At 44.3% G+C, this 18,293-nt stretch overlaps 1 protein-coding gene across 50 annotated transcripts in view; it reads right to left on the bottom strand.

Moving 5' to 3' along the window:
- The window catches only part of ak5 (adenylate kinase 5), a 222,451-nt gene extending 204,790 nt beyond the window's left edge, over nucleotides 1–17,661 (bottom strand). For all 50 annotated transcript variants that reach the window (XM_052462807.1, XM_052462817.1, XM_052462818.1 and 47 more), the window contains exons 1-3: nucleotides 17,186–17,661; nucleotides 12,645–12,831; nucleotides 8,858–9,028 (exon numbers count right to left, since the gene is read on the bottom strand). In XM_052462807.1, coding sequence (XP_052318767.1) covers nucleotides 8,858–9,028; nucleotides 12,645–12,831; nucleotides 17,186–17,245 — 418 coding nt within the window. In that variant the 5' untranslated portion in view covers nucleotides 17,246–17,661. The remainder of the gene's footprint in view (nucleotides 1–8,857; nucleotides 9,029–12,644; nucleotides 12,832–17,185) is intronic.
- Between the last annotated feature and the right edge of the window lie 632 nt (nucleotides 17,662–18,293).

Raw genomic sequence — 18,293 nt, 5'->3', positions numbered from 1 at the left:
ATAGTTAAAGTACACATGGAGTAAAACAAACATACAGTCAACAACACAATAGAAAAGTTTGTTTACAGTGTGTGCAAATGAGGTGAGATAAGGGAGGTAAGGCAATGAATAGGCCATTGTGGCAAAATAATTACAATATAGCAGTTAAACACTGGAGTGATAGATGAGCAGAAGATGAATGTGCAGGTAGAGATACTGGGGTGTAAAGGAGCAAGATAAATAAATAAATACTGTATGGGGATGATAAGCATTTTGGTACAGCTGGCCATGCTTTCCACCAGGCTACCCCTACCCCGGATCAACAGCCCTGCATCCCCACAGCAACTTGCCCAAACCTCCCCACTTCTCCTTCACCCAAATCCAGATAGCCGATGTTCTTAAAGAGCTGCAAAATATGAACCATTACAAATCAGCTGGGCTAGACAATCTGGACCCTCTCTTTCTAAAATTACCTGCCGAAATTGTTGCAACCCCTATTACTAGATTGTTCATCTGAGATTCCCAAAGATTGGAAAGCTGCCGCGGTCATCCCCCTCTTCAAAGGGGGAGACACTCTAGACCCAAACCGCTACAGACCTATATCTATCCTACCCTGCCTTTCTAAGATCTTCGAAAGCCAAGTCAACAAACAGATTACCGACCATTTTGAATCGCATCGTACCTTCTCCTCTATGCAATCTGGTTTCAGAGCTGGTCATGGGTGCACCTCAGCCACGCTCAAGGTCCTAAACGATATCATAACCGCCATCGATAAGAGACATTACTGTGTAGCCGTATTCATCGACCTGGCCAAGGCTTTCGACTGTGTCAATCACCACATTCTTATCGGCAGACTCAACAGCCTTGGTTTCTCAAATGACTGCCTCGCCTGGTTCACCAACTACTTCTCTGATAGAGTTCAGTGTGTCAAATTGGAGGGCCTGTTGTCCGGACCCCTGGCAGTCTCTATGGGGGTGCCACAGGGTTCAATTCTCAGGCCGACTCTCTTCTCTGTATACATCAATGATGTTGCTCTTGCTGCTGGTGATTCTCTGATCCACCTCTACACAGACGACACCATTCTGTATACCTCTGGCCCTTCTTTGGACACTGTGTTAACAACCCTCCAGGCGAGCTTCAATGCCATACAACTCTCCTTCCGTGGCCTCCAATTGCTCTTAAATACAAGTAAAACTAAATGCATGCTCTTCAATCGATCGCTGCCTGCACCTGCCCGCCTGTCCAACATCACTACTCTGGACGGCTCTGACTTAGAATATGTGGACAACTAGAAATACCTTTGTGTCTGGCTAGACTGTAAACTCTCCTTCCAGACTCACATTAAGCATCTCCAATCCAAAATTAAATCTGGAATCCGCTTCCTATATCGCAACAAAGCATCCTTCACTCATGCTGCCAAACATACCCTCGTAAAACTGACCATCCTACCGATCCTCGACTTTGGTGATGTCATTTATAAAATAGCTTCCAACACTCTACTCAACAAATTGGATGCAGTCTATCACAGTGCCATCCGTTTTATCACCAAAGCCGCCCCATATACGACCCATCACTGCGATCTGTATGCTCTCGTTGGCTGGCCATCGCTTCATATTTGTCGCCAAACCCACTGGCTACAGGTCAACTATAAGTCGTTGCTTGGTAAAGCCCCGCCTTATCTCAGCTCACTGGTCACCATAGCAACACCCACCCGTAGCACGCGCTCCAGCAGGTACATCTCACTGGTCACCTCCAAAGCCAATTCCTCCTTTGGCCGCCATTCCTTCATGTTCTCTGCTGCCAATGACTGGAACGAACTGCAAAAATCCCTGAAGCTGGAGACTCATATCTCCCTCACTAACTGTACATAGCCCATCTGTCAATAGCCCATCTATCTACCTCATCCCCATATTGTATTTATTTATTTAGCTCCTTTGCACCCCAGTATCTCTTCTTGCACATTCATCTTCTGCTCATCTATCACTCCAGTGTTTAATTGGTATATTGTAATTATTTTGCCACAATGGCCTATTCATTGCCTTACCTCCCTTATCTCACCTCATTTGCACACACTGTATATATACTTTTTCTACTGTATTATTGACTGTATGTTTGTTTATTCCATGTGTAACTCTGTGTTGTTGTATGTGTCGCACTGCTATGCTTTATCTTGGCCAGGTCGCAGTTGCAAATGAGAACTTGTTCTCAACTAGCCTACCTGTTTAAATAAAGGTGTTCTCAACTAGCCTACCTGTTTAAATAAAGGTGTTCTCAACTAGCCTACCTGGTTAAATAAAGGTGTTCTCAACTAGCCTACCTGGTTAAATAAAGGTGTTCTCAACTAGCCTACCTGGTTAAATAAAGGTGTTCTCAACTAGCCTACCTGGTTAAATAAAGGTGTTCTCAACTAGCCTACCTGGTTAAATAAAGGTGTTCTCAACTAGCCTACCTGTTTAAATAAAGGTGTTCTCAACTAGCCTACCTGGTTAAATAAAGGTGTTCTCAACTAGCCTACCTGGTTAAATAAAGGTGTTCTCAACTAGCCTACCTGGTTAAATAAAGGTGTTCTCAACTAGCCTACCTGGTTAAATAAAGGTGTTCTCAACTAGCCTACCTGGTTAAATAAAGGTGTTCTCAACTAGCCTACCTGTTTAAATAAAGGTGTTCTCAACCAGCCTCCCTGGTTAAATAAAGGTGAAATACATAAAAAATATACATAATTTCTCTCTCCCGCCCTATCGCATTCTCTTTCACCTTTCACCCCCCCCCCTCTCTCTCCTTTCTCCCACACAGTCAGAGGTGGGTATAGAACACAGAGAAATGAGATTGACTTATTTTGGTGCCATTCAGAAAGCTGCCAGAGCCCGAGGCCTAGGGCATTATGAACTGCTAGCAGTAATCTATAGTGAGCTCCAACAGCATTGGGACCATCGGTGTTGTTGTTTTGGCTCTGTACTCCAGCCCTTTTGATTTGAAATGACATAATGACTATGAGGTTAAAGTGCAGAGCTTCAGTTTGAATGTATTCAGCAGTACGACTGACTAGGTAGCCCCCTTCCCCTTTCTATTCTCATCTACAATAAAAGGGACTCCAAAATGACACAATGACTATGAGGTTAAAGTGCAGAGCTTCAGTTTGAATGTATTCAGCAGTACGACTGACTAGGTAGCCCCCTTCCCCTTTCTATTCTCATCTACAATAAAAGGGACTCCAAAATGACACAATACATTATTTACCATTCATTTCTATTGGGCACAAAATAATCAGAAACACAACCAAAACAAACAGCAAATGGACCCAACAGATGTGTAGAGTCACAAGCTTGATGTCATCATTGCATGCTAGGAATACTAAACTTTAGACTACTTTAATACACATTCATTTAGTTAATTTGTCCCAATACTTTGGGTCTCCTAGAATGGGGGCACGATGCACAAAAAGTTATGTAATTTATAAACGGTTCACCCGATGTGGAGGAACATACACTGACAGTCTGCACTCATAGAGCTGCACCCGTAGAGCTGCACCAGTAGAGCTGCACTCGGAGAGCTGCACTTGTAGAGCTGCACCGGTAGAGCTGCACTCGTAGAGCTGCACTCGGAGAGCTGCACTCGGAGAGCTGCACTCGTAGAGCTGCACTAGTAGAGCTGCACCCGTAGAGCTACACTCAGAGAGCTGCATTCGTAGAGCTGCACTCATAGAGCTGCAATCGTAGAGCTGCACTCAGAGAGCTGCACTCGGAGAGCTGCACTCAGAGAGCTGCACTCGTAGAGCTGCACTCATAGAGCTGCACTCGTAGAGCTGCACTCGTAGAGCTGCACTCATAGAGCTGCACTCGTAGAGCTGCACTCGTAGAGCTGCACTCGTAGAGCTGCACTCGTAGAGCTGCACTCAGAGAGCTGCACTCGTAGAGCTGCACTCATAGAGCTGCACTCGTAGAGCTGCACTCGTAGAGCTGCACTCGTAGAGCTGCACTCGTAGAGCTGCACTCGTAGAGCTGCACTCAGAGAGCTGCACTCGGAGAGCTGCACTCGTAGAGCTGCACTCGTAGAGCTGCACTCATAGAGCTGCACCCGTAGAGCTGCACTCGTAGAGCTGCACTCGTAGAGCTGCACTCGTAGAGCTGCACTCAGAGAGCTGCACTCGTAGAGCTGCACTCATAGAGCTGCACTCGTAGAGCTGCACTCATAGAGCTGCACTAATAGAGCTGCACTCAGAGAGCTGCACTCGTAGAGCTGCACTCATAGAGCTGCACCCGTAGAGCTGCACTCGGAGAGCTGCACTCGTAGAGCTGCACTCGTAGAGCTGCACTCGTAGAGCTGCACCCGTAGAGCTGCACTCGTAGAGCTGCACTCGTAGAGCTGCACTCGTAGAGCTGCACTCGTAGAGCTGCACTCGTAGAGCTGCACTCGTAGAGCTGCACTCAGAGAGCTGCACTTGTAGAGCTGCACCCGTAGAGCTGCACTCGTAGAGCTGCACCCGTAGAGCTGCACTCAGAGAGCTGCACTCGTAGAGCTGCACTCGTAGAGCTGCACCCGTAGAGCTGCACTCGTAGAATTATAGTCATTATGTCATTTAAAATCCGAGTACAGAGCCAAAACAACAAATCATGTGTCCCAATGCTGTTGGAGCTCAGTGTACGTACTGGCTTTAATCTGTTTCTACTGTCAACCCCTCTCCTTTCCCTCAGGGCCACAATGTCCTCTAACCCTCCAACTCCCCATCACTATATTATATATCATCTAACTGTTGTAGACTATATTATATATCATCGAACTGTTGTAGACTATATTATATATCATCTATCTGTTATAGACTATATTATATATCATCTATGTGTTATAGACTATATTATATATCATCTATCTGTTATAGACTATATTATATATCATCTATGTGTTATAGACTATATTATATATCATCTATCTGTTGTAGACTATATTATATATCATCTATATAATCTATGTGTTATAGACTATATTATATATCATCTAACTGTTGTAGACTATATTATATATAATCTATATAATCTATGTGTTATAGACTATATTATATATCATCTAACTGTTGTAGACTATATTATATATCATCTAACTGTTGTAGACTATATTATATATAATCTATATAATCTATGTGTTATAGACTATATTATATATCATCTAACTGTTGTAGACTATATTATATATAATCTATATAATCTATGTGTTATAGACTATATTATATATCATCTAACTGTTGTAGACTATATTATATATAATCTATATAATCTATGTGTTATAGACTATATTATATATCATCTAACTGTTGTATAGTACTGCACTATATAGGGAACAGGGCTCTGGTCTATAGTAGTGTACTATATAGGGAACAGGGCTCTGGTCTATCGTAGTGCACTATATAGGGAATAGGGCTCTGGTCTATAGTAGTACACTATATAGGGAATAGGGCTCTGGTCTATAGTAGTGTACTATATAGGGAATAGGGCCCTGGTCTATAGTAGTACACTATATAGGGAATAGGGCTCTGGTCTATAGTAGTGTACTATATAGGGAATAGGGCCCTGGTCTATAGTAGTACACTATATAGGGAATAGGGCTCTGGTCTATAGTAGTGTACTATATAGGGAATAGGGCTCTGGTCTATAGTAGTGTACTATTTAGGGAACAGGGCTCTGGTCTATCGTAGTGCACTATATAGGGAATAGGGCTCTGGTCTATAGTAGTGTACTATATAGGGAATAGGGCTCTGGTCTAAAGTAGTGCACTATATAGGGAATAGGGCTCTGGTCTAAAGTAGTGCACTATATAGGGAACAGGGCTCTGGTCTATCGTAGTGCACTATATAGGGAATAGGGCTCTGGTCTATAGTAGTGTACTATATAGGGAATAGGGCTCTGGTCTAAAGTAGTGCACTATATAGGGAATAGGGCTCTGGTCTATAGTAGTACACTATATAGGGAATAGGGCTCTGGTCTATCGTAGTGCACTATATTGGTAATAGGGTTCTGGTCTATAGTAGTGCACTATATAGGGAATAGGGCCCTGGTCTATAGTAGTACACTATATAGGGAATAGGGCTCTGGTCTATAGTAGTGCACTATATTGGTAATAGGGTTCTGGTCTATAGTAGTGCACTATATAGGGAATAGGGCCCTGGTCTATAGTAGTACACTATATAGGGAATAGGGCTCTGGTCTATAGTAGTGCACTATATTGGTAATAGGGTTCTGGTCTATAGTAGTGCACTATATAGGGAATAGGGCCCTGGTCTAAAGTAGTGTACTATATAGGGAATAGGGCTCTGGTCTATCGTAGTGCACTATATTGGTAATAGGGTTCTGGTCTATAGTTGTGCACTATATAGGGAATAGGGCCCTGGTCTATAGTAGTGCACTATATTGGTAATAGGGTTCTGGTCTATAGTAGTGCACTATATAGGGAATAGGGCTCTGGTCTAAAGTAGTGTACTATATAGGGAATAGGGCTCTGGTCTATAGTAATTCACTATATAGGGAATAGGGCTCTGGTCTATCGTAGTGCACTATATTGGTAATAGGGTTCTGGTCTATAGTAGTGCACTATATAGGGAATAGGGCCCTGGTCTAAAGTAGTGTACTATATAGGGAATAGGGCTCTGGTCTATCGTAGTGCACTATATTGGTAATAGGGTTCTGGTCTATAGTAGTGCACTATATAGGGAATAGGGCCCTGGTCTAAAGTAGTGTACTATATAGGGAATAGGGCTCTGGTCTATCGTAGTGCACTATATTGGTAATAGGGTTCTGGTCTATAGTAGTGCACTATATAGGGAATAGGGCTCTGGTCTATCGTAGTGCACTATATTGGTAATAGGGTTCTGGTCTATAGTAGTGCACTATATAGGGAATAGGGCCCTGGTCTAAAGTAGTGTACTATATAGGGAATAGGGCTCTGGTCTATCGTAGTGCACTATATAGGGAATAGGGCTCTGGTCTATAGTAGTGTACTATATAGGGAATAGGGTTCTGGTCTATAGTAGTGTACTATATAGGGAATAGGGCCCTGGTCTAAAGTAGTGTACTATATAGGGAATAGGGCTCTGGTCTATCGTAGTGCACTATATTGGTAATAGGGTTCTGGTCTATAGTAGTGCACTATATAGGGAATAGGGCCCTGGTCTAAAGTAGTGTACTATATAGGGAATAGGGCTCTGGTCTAAAGTAGTGCACTATATAGGGAATAGGGCTCTGGTCTATAGTAGTGCACTATATAGGGAATAGGGCTCTGGTCTATAGTAGTGCACTATATAGGGAATAGGGCTCTGGTCTATCGTAGTGCACTATATAGGAATAGGGCTCTGGTCTATAGTAGTGCACTATATAGGTGAACAGGGCTCTGGTCTATAGTAGTGTACTATATAGGGAATAGGGCTCTGGTCTAAAGTAGTGCACTATATAGGGAATAGGGCTCTGGTCTATAGTAGTGCACTATATAGGTGAACAGGGCTCTGGTCTAAAGTAGTACACTATATAGGGAATAGGGCTCTGGTCTAAAGTAGTACACTATATAGGGAATAGGGCTCTGGTCTAAAGTAGTGTACTATATAGGGAATAGGGCTCTGGTCTAAAGTAGTGCACTATATAGGGAATAGGGCTCTGGTCTAAAGTAGTGCACTATATAGGGAATAGGGCTCTGGTCTATAGTAGTGTACTATATAGGTGAACAGGGTGCCATATGCAAGTCAAGGTGAATTGATAGTGTAGTCGAGGCTGTAAACTGGGACATACAGTCCATGAGGAAGTTAACGACGTGAGATCAGTGACAGGATAGCTGTGATACGTATCGAGCAGCGTGAATGGAACGTCCATTGTTTCCTGTCGGCCTTATCTTCTGGAAGGAAGAGAAACCATCCGTAGAACTCATCATGGAAACCAATCGTTTGATCGGAATTTGCCTAAAGTTTTTGTTCTTCTCTCCCCTTGTTCCAGGGAAGGAACAGCCACACACAGAAATGCCCACGTCCCCAAAGGTTAAAGGTTATGGTCAGGGTTAGAGATCACAGTGCCAGGGTCGGTGCTATGGTTAGGGTCAGGGATAGAGGTCACAGTATTAGGGTTGGTGCTATGGTTAGGGTCAGGGATAGAGGTCACAGTGCTAGGGTCGGTGCTATGGTTAGGGTCAGGGATAGAGGTTAACAGTATTAGGGTCGGTGCTATGGTTAGGGTCAGGGATAGAGGTCACAGTGCTAGGGTCGGTGCTATGGTTAGGGTCAGGGATAGAGGTTAACAGTATTAGGATAGCTGCTATGGTTAGGGTCAGGGATAGAGGTTAACAGTATTAGGGTAGATGCTATGGTTAGGGTCAGGGTTAGAGGTTAGGCTGCTAGGGTCGGTGCTATGGTTAGGGTCAGGGATAGAGGTTAACAGTATTAGGGTAGGTGCTATGGTTAGGGTCAGGGATAGAGGTCTCAGTGCTAGGGTCGGTGCTATGGTTAGGGTCAGGGTTAGAGGTTAACAGTATTAGGGTCGGTGCTATGGTTAGGGTCAGGGATAGAGGTTAACAGTATTAGGGTCGGTGCTATGGTTAGGGTCAGGGATAGAGGTTAACAGTATTAGGGTAGGTGCTATGGTTAGGGTCAGGGATAGAGATTAGGCTGCTAGGGTCGGTGCTATGGTTAGGGTCAGGGATAGAGGTTAACAGTATTAGGGTAGGTGCTATGGTTAGGGTCAGGGATAGAGGTCTCATTGCTAGGGTCGGTGCTATGGTTAGGGTCAGGGTTAGAGGTCACAGTGCTAGGGTCGGTGCTATGGTTAGGGTCAGGGTTAGAGGTCACAGTGCTAGGGTCGGTGCTATGGTTAGGGTCAGGGTTAGAGGTTAAACAGAGGGTCAGTTTGTTTACCGATGATGAGGATGACTTTGGGTCGTGGTCTGGAGGGGTCGAACACCTCGTACTCCTCGATGAGTTCAGCGGTCTCCGACAGGTCTGAATCACTCTCAATGGAGAACTGGCTGATGGGAGGGAGACGGTCGTAGCGCCGGTAGAGGGGGAAGTTGGGACTGTCTGGGAGCACTGAGGGGAGAAAACACACACAGGTGAGCAGGCAGGCACACACACACACACACAGACACAGACACAGACACACACAGACACACACACACACACACACACACACACACACACACACACACACACACACACACACACACACACACACACACACACACACACACACACACACACACACACACACACACACACACACACACACACACACACACACACACACACACACACACACACCCAGAAGTTGGAATTCAACAAGAGCTTGTTTCTTACATGTTTCTATTACCACTTTGATCAGTTCATTAATGAATTAACTAACACAACGCTGAATTAGTCACATACTGTAAGATACAGCCCTAAGAGGGACAGACACTGTACTGGCTATGGCTTTAGGAACCATGACAGACCAACAGGCACTTCAGGTTGTAACGGGGGAAAGCAAAGGCACAGAAACTCTCGGTCTCTTGACAATAGATCTTAATAAATGAAACAAACACAGACCTTAACAGCCAATCAATGTTTTTATGTATTGAACAATCAATCAAGGAGCCATCCCTTATATTGAACCCTTTCATTTCAGAATGTTCATAAAGCCTCGCAATCAATCAAATTGAAAGTCAATCAAAAAAACATTTTCAGAAAAGGATTTTATGATCAAATTTGGTAAACTGTTTAACTGCAGCTTAACAGACAAACAGGCAAAGCAAGAATAAACATTCTGGAAGCCCCCAAGCTGAGCCACACAGTGCCAAGTCTCAGACTCAACATCAAACCAAACGACCAATTTCTCTTTCCAGACACTTTGCATCTGTTTCCCTATTTATCAGCACCCGAGGGCTGAAACATGTTCCACAACGACTGGCTCTGACTGCGTCCCTAATGCCACCCTATTCCCTATATAGTACACTACTATAGACCAGAGCCCTATTCCCTATATAGTACACTACTATAGACCAGAGCCCTATTCCCTATATAGTACACTACTATAGACCAGAGCCCTATTCCCTATATAGTGCACTACTATGGATCAGGGCCCTATTCCCTATATAGTGGTACTACTATAGACCAGAGCCCTATTCCCTATATAGTGTACTACTATAGACCAGGGCCCTATTCCCTATATAGTGCACTACTATAGACCAGAGCCCTATTCCCTATATAGTGCACTACTATAGACCAGAGCCCTATTCCTACATAGTGTACTACTATAGACCAGGGCCCTATTCCCTATATAGTACACTACTATAGACCAGAGCCCTATTCCCTATATAGTGCACTACTATAGACCAGAGCCCTATTCCTATATAGTGCACTACTATAGACCAGAGCCCTATTCCCTATATAGTACACTACTTTAGACCAGGACCCTATTCCCTATATAGTGCACTACTATAGACCAGAGCCCTATTCCTATATAGTGCACTACTATAGACCAGAGCCCTATTCCCTATATAGTACACTACTATAGACCAGAGCCCTATTCCTATATAGTACACTACTATAGACCAGAGCCCTATTCCTATATAGTACACTACTTTAGACCAGGGCCCTATTCCCTATATAGTACACTACATTAGACCAGAGCCCTATTCCCTATATAGTGCACTACTATAAACCAGGGCCCTATTCCCTATATAGTGCACTACTATAGACCAGAGCCCTATTCCCTATATAGTGCACTACTATGGACCAGAGCCCTATTCCCTATATAGTGGTACTACTATAGACCAGGGCCCTATTCCCTATACAGTGCACTACTATAGACCAGGGCCCTATTCCCTATATAGTGCACTACTATAGACCAGAGCCCTATTCCCTATATAGTACACTACTATAGACCAGAGCCCTATTCCCTATATAGTACACTACTATAGACCAGAGCCCTATTCCCTATATAGTACACTACTTTAGACCAGGGCCCTATTCCCTATATAGTACACTACATTAGACCAGAGCCCTATTCCCTATATAGTGCACTACTATAAACCAGGGCCCTATTCCCTATATAGTACACTACATTAGACCAGAGCCCTATTCCCTATACAGTGCACTACTATAGACCAGAGCCCTATTCCCTATATAGTGCACTACTATGGACCAGAGCCCTATTCCCTATTATAGTGTACTACTGTAGACCAGGGCCCTATTCCCTATACAGTGCACTACTATAGACCAGGGCCCTATTCCCTATATAGTGCACTACTATAGACCAGAGCCCTATTCCCTATATAGTGCACTACTGTAGACCAGGGCCCTATTCCCTATATAGTGCACTACTGTAGACCAGGACCCTATTCCCTATATGGTGCACTACTGTAGACCAGGGCCCTATTCCCTATATAGTGCACTACTATAGACCAGAGCCCTATTCCCTATATAGTGCACTGCTATAGACCAGAGCCCTATTCTCTATATAGTGCACTACTATAGACCAGAGCCCTATTCCCTATATAGTGCACTACTATAGACCAGGGCCCTATTCCCTATTCCCTATATAGTGGCACTACTATAGACCAGAGCCCTATTCCCTATATAGTGCACTACTATAGACCAGAGCCCTATTCCCTATATAGTGCACTACTATAGACCAGAGCCCTATTCCCTATATAGTGTACTACTATAGACCAGAGCCCTATTCTCTATATAGTGCACTACTATAGACCAGAGCCCTATTCCCTATATAGTGCACTACTATAGACCAGGGCCCTATTCCCTATATAGTGGCACTACTATAGACCAGAGCCCTATTCCCTATATAGTACACTACTATAGACCAGGGCCCTATTCCCTATATAGTGCACTACTATAGACCAGAGCCCTATTCCCTATATAGTGCACTACTATAGACCAGAGCCCTATTCCCTATATAGTGGTACTACTATAGACCAGGGCCCTATTCCCTATATAGTGCACCATGAGTTTTAATGACTCCAACCTATCTTTAGCGTCTCATTTGTACATGTCTATTCAGCTGCAACAATAACCTTACAACAGGCTAGAACAGGTGGACAGACAAGACATCTTTAGGGTCTCATGCAGAAGGGATACTGACCTTGAGGTTTTGAGACAATGTTATCTACAGGGAAACCCTGCCCAGCCACTCCTAAACTATCCCTGTGCCTTTGACCCCTAACTCGGAACACCGCTACACTACAATAGCTGCCCTCTGCTCCAACCTCTGTGCGAGTCTGTGTCTCTTCCGGAGGAAGAATAAACGCAGAACACAACATTTCCATTAGACAGTTACAGTAAGTTATCTCTGCTAATAATGTACTATCTATCCAGCTGCTACAGTAGCATTACCACCAGGTTAGAATGGGTGGACAGACACGACACGATGTCTTTTAGAGTATTGTTCCTGATCTCAATGTTTTTCCAGGAGTAACCTCGACACTCACTCTGTCTTTCGTCCATTCCTCATGTCCTCTCTCTCCATGCCTCTTTTTTCTCAAAATGGTTTGGAGGAAACGGCCAGAGTGGGAGACCTTGGATCTTCTCCTCCGATACGGTTTGGGAAGGAGAGAGGATGCAAGGAATCGAGGAAAGACTCATTGAAAAAAGAGCCTCCTCAGCCCTCTCACTACTCACTCCTTGTGTGGCAGAACACACACACACAACTCACCGTTTCTGAAGAAGGACCTACGTGACTGTCCTCCGTTGAGGGGGGGGAGGGACTTCTTCTCCTGGCCGACGAATGTGTCCCACCGGACCCTGTCTGGTCCCCCGAGCTCCCTCACCTTCTTTAGACACACCTCCAGGTAGTCTATAGGGTCCTCTGGTTTATAGTACATCAACCCTGTCAACAGGCTCTGGAGAAGACAAATACAACATCAACAACAATAATAACAACAACCCAATGAGAAAGACAGATACATAACCCTAACCACAGACCCTGACCTCTAACCCTAACCCAGACCGTGACCTCTAACCCTAACCTTGACCCCAGACCCTGAACTCTAACCCTAACCTTGACCCCAGACCCTGAACTCTAACCCTAAGCTTGACCCCAGACCCTGAACTCTAACCCTAACCTTGACCCCAGACCCCAGACCCTGAACTCTAACCCTAACCTTGACCCCAGACCCCAGACCCTGAACTCTAACCCTAACCAGTCTTAACCCTAACCCCAGACCCTGACCTCTAACCCTAACCAGTCTTAACCCTAACCCCAGACCCTGACCTCTAACCCTAACCTTGACCCCAGACCCCAGACCCTGAACTCTAACCCTAACCCTAGACTTGAACTCTAACCCTAACCTTGACCCCAGACCCTGAACTCTAACCCTAACCTTGACCCAAGACCCTGACCTCTAACCCTAACCCAGACCGTGACCTCTAACCCTAACCTTGACCCCAGACCCCAGACCCTGACCTCTAACCCTAACCTTGACCCCAGACCCTGACCTCTAACCCTAACCCAGACCGTGACCTCTAACCCTAACCTTGCCCCAGACCCTGACCTCTAACCCTAACCAGTCTTAACCCTAACCCCAGACCCTGACCTCTAACCCTAACCTTGACCCCAGACGCCAGACCTTGAACTCTAACCCTAACCCTAACCCCAGACCCTGAACTCTAACCCTAACCTTGACCCCAGACCCTGAACTCTAACCCTAACCTTGACCCCAGACCCTGACCTCTAACCCTAACCCAGACCGTGACCTCTAACCCTAACCTTGACCCCAGACCCCAGACCCTGACCTCTAAACCTAACCTTGACCCTAGACCCTGACCTCTAACCCTAACCCAGACCGTGACCTCTAACCTTAACCTTGACCCCAGACCCTGAACTCTAACCTTAACCAGTCTTAACCCTAACCCCAGACCCTGACCTCTAACCCTAATCAGTCTTAACCCTAATCCAGACCGTGACCTCTAACCCTAACCTTGACCCCAGACCCTGAACTCTAACCCTAACCAGTCTTAACCCTAACCCCAGACCCTGACCTCTAACCCTAACCAATCTTAACCCTAACCTTGACCCCAGACCCTGAACTCTAACCCTATCCAGTCTTAACCCTAACCCCAGACCCTGACCTCTAACCCTAATCAGTCTTAACCCTAACCCCAGAACCTGACCTCTAACCCTAACCAGTCTCAACCCTAACCTTGACCCCAGACCCTGAACTCTAACCATAACCAGTCTTAACCCTAACCCCAGACCCTGACCTCTAACCCTAATCAGTCTTAACCCTAACCCAGACCCTGAACTCTAACCCTAACCCAGACCGTGACCTCTAACCCTAACCAGTCTTAACCCTAACCCAGACCTCTAATCCGAACCAGTCTTAACCCTAACCCCAGACCCTGACCTCTAACCCTAACCAGTCTTAACCCTAACCCAGACCCTGAACTCTAACCCTAACCAGTCTTAACCCTAACCCCAGACCCTGACCTCCAACCCTAACCAGTCTTAACCCTAACCCAGACCCTGACCTCTAACCCTAACCAGTCTTAACCCTAACCCCAGACCCTGACCTCTAACCCTAACTAGTCTTAACCCTAACCCTAACCAGTCTTAACCCTAACCAGTCTTAACCCTAACTAGTCTTAACCCTAACCAGTCTTAACCCTAACCCTAACTAGTATTAACCCTAACTAGTCTTAACCCTAACTAGTCTTAACCCTAACCCTAACTAGTCTTAACCCTAACCCTAACTAGTCTTAACCCTAACTAGTCTTAATCCTAACCCTTACTAGTCTTAACCCTAACCAGTTTTAACCCTAACCCAGACCGTGACCTCTAACCCTAACCCAGACCCTTACCTCTAACCCTAACTAGTCTTATCCATAACCCTAACTAGTCTTAACCCTAACCAGGTTCAACCCTAACCCAGACCCTGACCTCTAACCCTAACCAGTCTTAACCCTAACCCAGACCCTGACCTCTAACCCTAACCAGTCTTAACCCTAACCCAGACCCTGACCTCTAACCCTAACCAGTCTTAACCCTAACCCAGACCCTGACCTCTAACCCTAACCAGTCTTAACCCTAACCCCAGACCCTGACCTCTAACCCTAACTAGTCTTAACCCTAACCCTAACCAGTCTTAACCCTAACCAGTCTTAACCCTAACTAGTCTTAACCCTAACCAGTCTTAACCCTAACCCAGACCCTGACCTCTAACCCTAACCAGTCTTAACCCTAACCCCAGACCCTGACCTCTAACCCTAACTAGTCTTAACCCTAACCCTAACCAGTCTTAACCCTAACCAGTCTTAACCCTAACTAGTCTTAACCCTAACCAGTCTTAACCCTAACCCAGACCCTGACCTCTAACCCTAACCAGTCTTAACCCTAACCCCAGACCCTTACCTCTAACCCTAACTAGTCTTATCCATAACCCTAACTAGTCTTAACCCTAACCAGGTTCAACCCTAACCCAGACCCTGACCTCTAACCCTAACCAGTCTTAACCCTAACCCAGACCCTGACCTCTAACCCTAACCAGTCTTAACCCTAACCCAGAACCTGACCTCTAACCCTAACCAGTCTTAACCCTAACCCCAGACCCTGACCTCTAACCCTAACTAGTCTTAACCCTAACCCTAACCAGTCTTAACCCTAACCAGTCTTAACCCTAACTAGTCCTTCTGTAGCTCAGTTGGTAGAGCATGGCGCTTGTAACGCCAGGGTAGTGGGTTCGATTCCCGGGACCACCCATACGTAGAATGTATGCACACATGACTGTAAGTTGCTTTGGATAAAAGCGTCTGCTAAATGGCATATATTATATTATTATTAGTCTTAACCCTAACCAGTTTTAACCCTAACCCAGACCCTGACCTCTAACCCTAACCAGTCTTAACCCTAACACTAACCACAGACCACTCCGTCCCGATTGTAGGGAATTACCCAAGTATCCCAGCCTGGGTTAAGTTATTCCAGTTGATGGTGACATCCATAGGAAAAACTCAGGACTTCTATCTATGTTGACTGTACTGTTCTCTAGTAGAAACACAAACGAAGGAATCCCTTTGTGTGAGACTTTTCTTTTCACCCATGTATAGAGAAATACCACTTAAGTATGTTTGTGTTTACGTTTGTGAATGCTTGTGTGTCTGTCATTCTCAGAGAGAAATACCACTTAAATATGTTTGTGTTTACGTTTGTAAATGCTTGTGTGTCTGTCATTCTTTAAAAAACATGTTTTTTTAACCTTTATTTAACCAGGCAAGTCAGTTAAGAACACATTCTTATTTTCAATGACGGCCTAGGAACAGTGGGTTAACTGCCTGTTCAGGAGCAGAACGACAGGTATTTAGAGAGAAATACCACTTAAGTATGTTTGTGTTTACGTTTGTGAATGCTTGTGTGGTTCATTGATTTATGGGTTACAAAATATATATATATATTTTATAATAATATTTTTGATCAGGAAAATTACTCAAATGCTTGGTAGAATCTCCACTGTGTTAACATTACGACTAAAAAAATATGAATATACAATTAACTAAATGAACTTTTTTTTTTTAAATCATTGACCTATCTATTCAAAGGTTAAGAATGTGTCAGGTTCGTTAGGAAATATATATTACTTATTGAAATAGGACAAACTATGCAGAATGTCTTGAATATGTACGAATATTTGTGGTGGGTCTCGATATCTCTGCCTGAGAGTTGTAAACATTAATTTCACACCATGACTTGAATTGGTTACCCAACCTGATGTATGTATGTATTTATTGAGTTACAGCATCAGTCAGTTGTCTTCTTAATTAATAACATTATCCGGCTGAAAATAAACATGAATAAAACCTATATTGTCATTGGTTATATTGGATTAGATTCGACCATTTCAAACGTGATATGAAACCTTTCAAACGCTACACTCTGATTGATCCTGAACTGAAACAAAAAGATGGATTTGGATATATGCAGTATGTACTTATTTATATGGTACGACTACTGTAGCCTGTATCATTTAGGCTCCACATACTGTCTCATTTATCCATTTACGAAAAAAACCACTTAGCCTAATGTGAACGACTACATTTACATTACATTTAAGTCATTTAGCAGACGCTCTTATCCAGAGCGACTTACAAATTGGTAAACGAATCCTTTTTTTTCTTCAAACACTAAAGGACAATAACCTAATTAATCTGTAATAGTATTGTTATTGAATCCCGCGAAGCCGAAGCCCATTCAGTTGATCTCACCTCAAACAGTTGAGGTATCTCCCGCCTGGTGAGATACTCCTTAGCGTCGTTGGTATTCATCTCGACGGTTGTAGATGGGAGAGAGATTCTGGACGATATCACTCCGTTCTCGAGGATGCTTTCAGTACAACAACAACAACAACAACAACAACAACAAACAACAACAATGTACGTTTTCGCGTTGTCTGTATCGGTTTGCTGGTACTAGTCTACCTGTGAATGGACCAACCGAACTCCCGAGGTTTGACAGAAGCTCAGAACATTTGAATCTTCACTTCATATCTGGATTCCAGGAGGAGGAGGAGAAAGGAAGGCAATGCCACCTTCTTTCAGAGAGAGCTGTGTGGCTATCTAGTCTTTTTCCTTCCTTATAGTATGCTACTCCTTCTTCTACTGCTATTGCGTCTGCACCGCTGCTGCTCTGGTCTGATCTTCACAGAACGAGACTGACACAAATTGGTCCCTATCTACGCATTCAGTGCCTTAGCTTTGAGCGTCTGTGGGCGTCTCTCTGTGTGCGCCGCGCTGTGCCAAAATCAACAGCACACGGACAGAGTGAAGCCTACCTACAGATGTAGGATATTAATTTGAGCCAGTTTGCTACGAAGGAAAATAATACGGCAGCAACAGGACATGTGAATTATTATGTGGATTATAATTCGTGGACATTTCTAAGGGCTGATACATTTTTCGTTATGGCAAATCAAGTCTGACATTTAAAAGTGCAAATGACAAACTTTGGAAGACTTTTTCAAACTCATATACACAACATGTTTGCATTTCCCGGTTGTGCAGGAACATTCTCAGCAACAAAACAGAGTTCAAATTAAGATCCTACATCTGTAACTAGTGTGGAGTGGATTTGTTAAATCATTTTTGTACCCTGTCAAATAAGATCCAAACTCTCTGGGTCGCATCCCGAATGGCAGCCTTTTCCCTCTTTAGTGCACTACTGTGAATGGCGGCCTTTTCCCTCTTTAGTGCACTACTGTGAATGGCGGCCTTTTCCCTCTTTAGTGCACTACTGTGAATGGTGGCCTTTTCCCTCTTTAGTGCACTACTGTGAATGGCAGCTTTTTCCCTCTTTAGTGCACTACTGTGAATGGTG

This window comes from Oncorhynchus keta, chromosome 15, assembly GCF_023373465.1.
Source record: "Oncorhynchus keta strain PuntledgeMale-10-30-2019 chromosome 15, Oket_V2, whole genome shotgun sequence".
Taxonomy (NCBI): domain Eukaryota; kingdom Metazoa; phylum Chordata; class Actinopteri; order Salmoniformes; family Salmonidae; genus Oncorhynchus; species Oncorhynchus keta.
The sequence above is the reverse complement of the archived record's forward strand: the minus strand, read 5'-3'. Positions and strand labels throughout refer to the sequence as shown.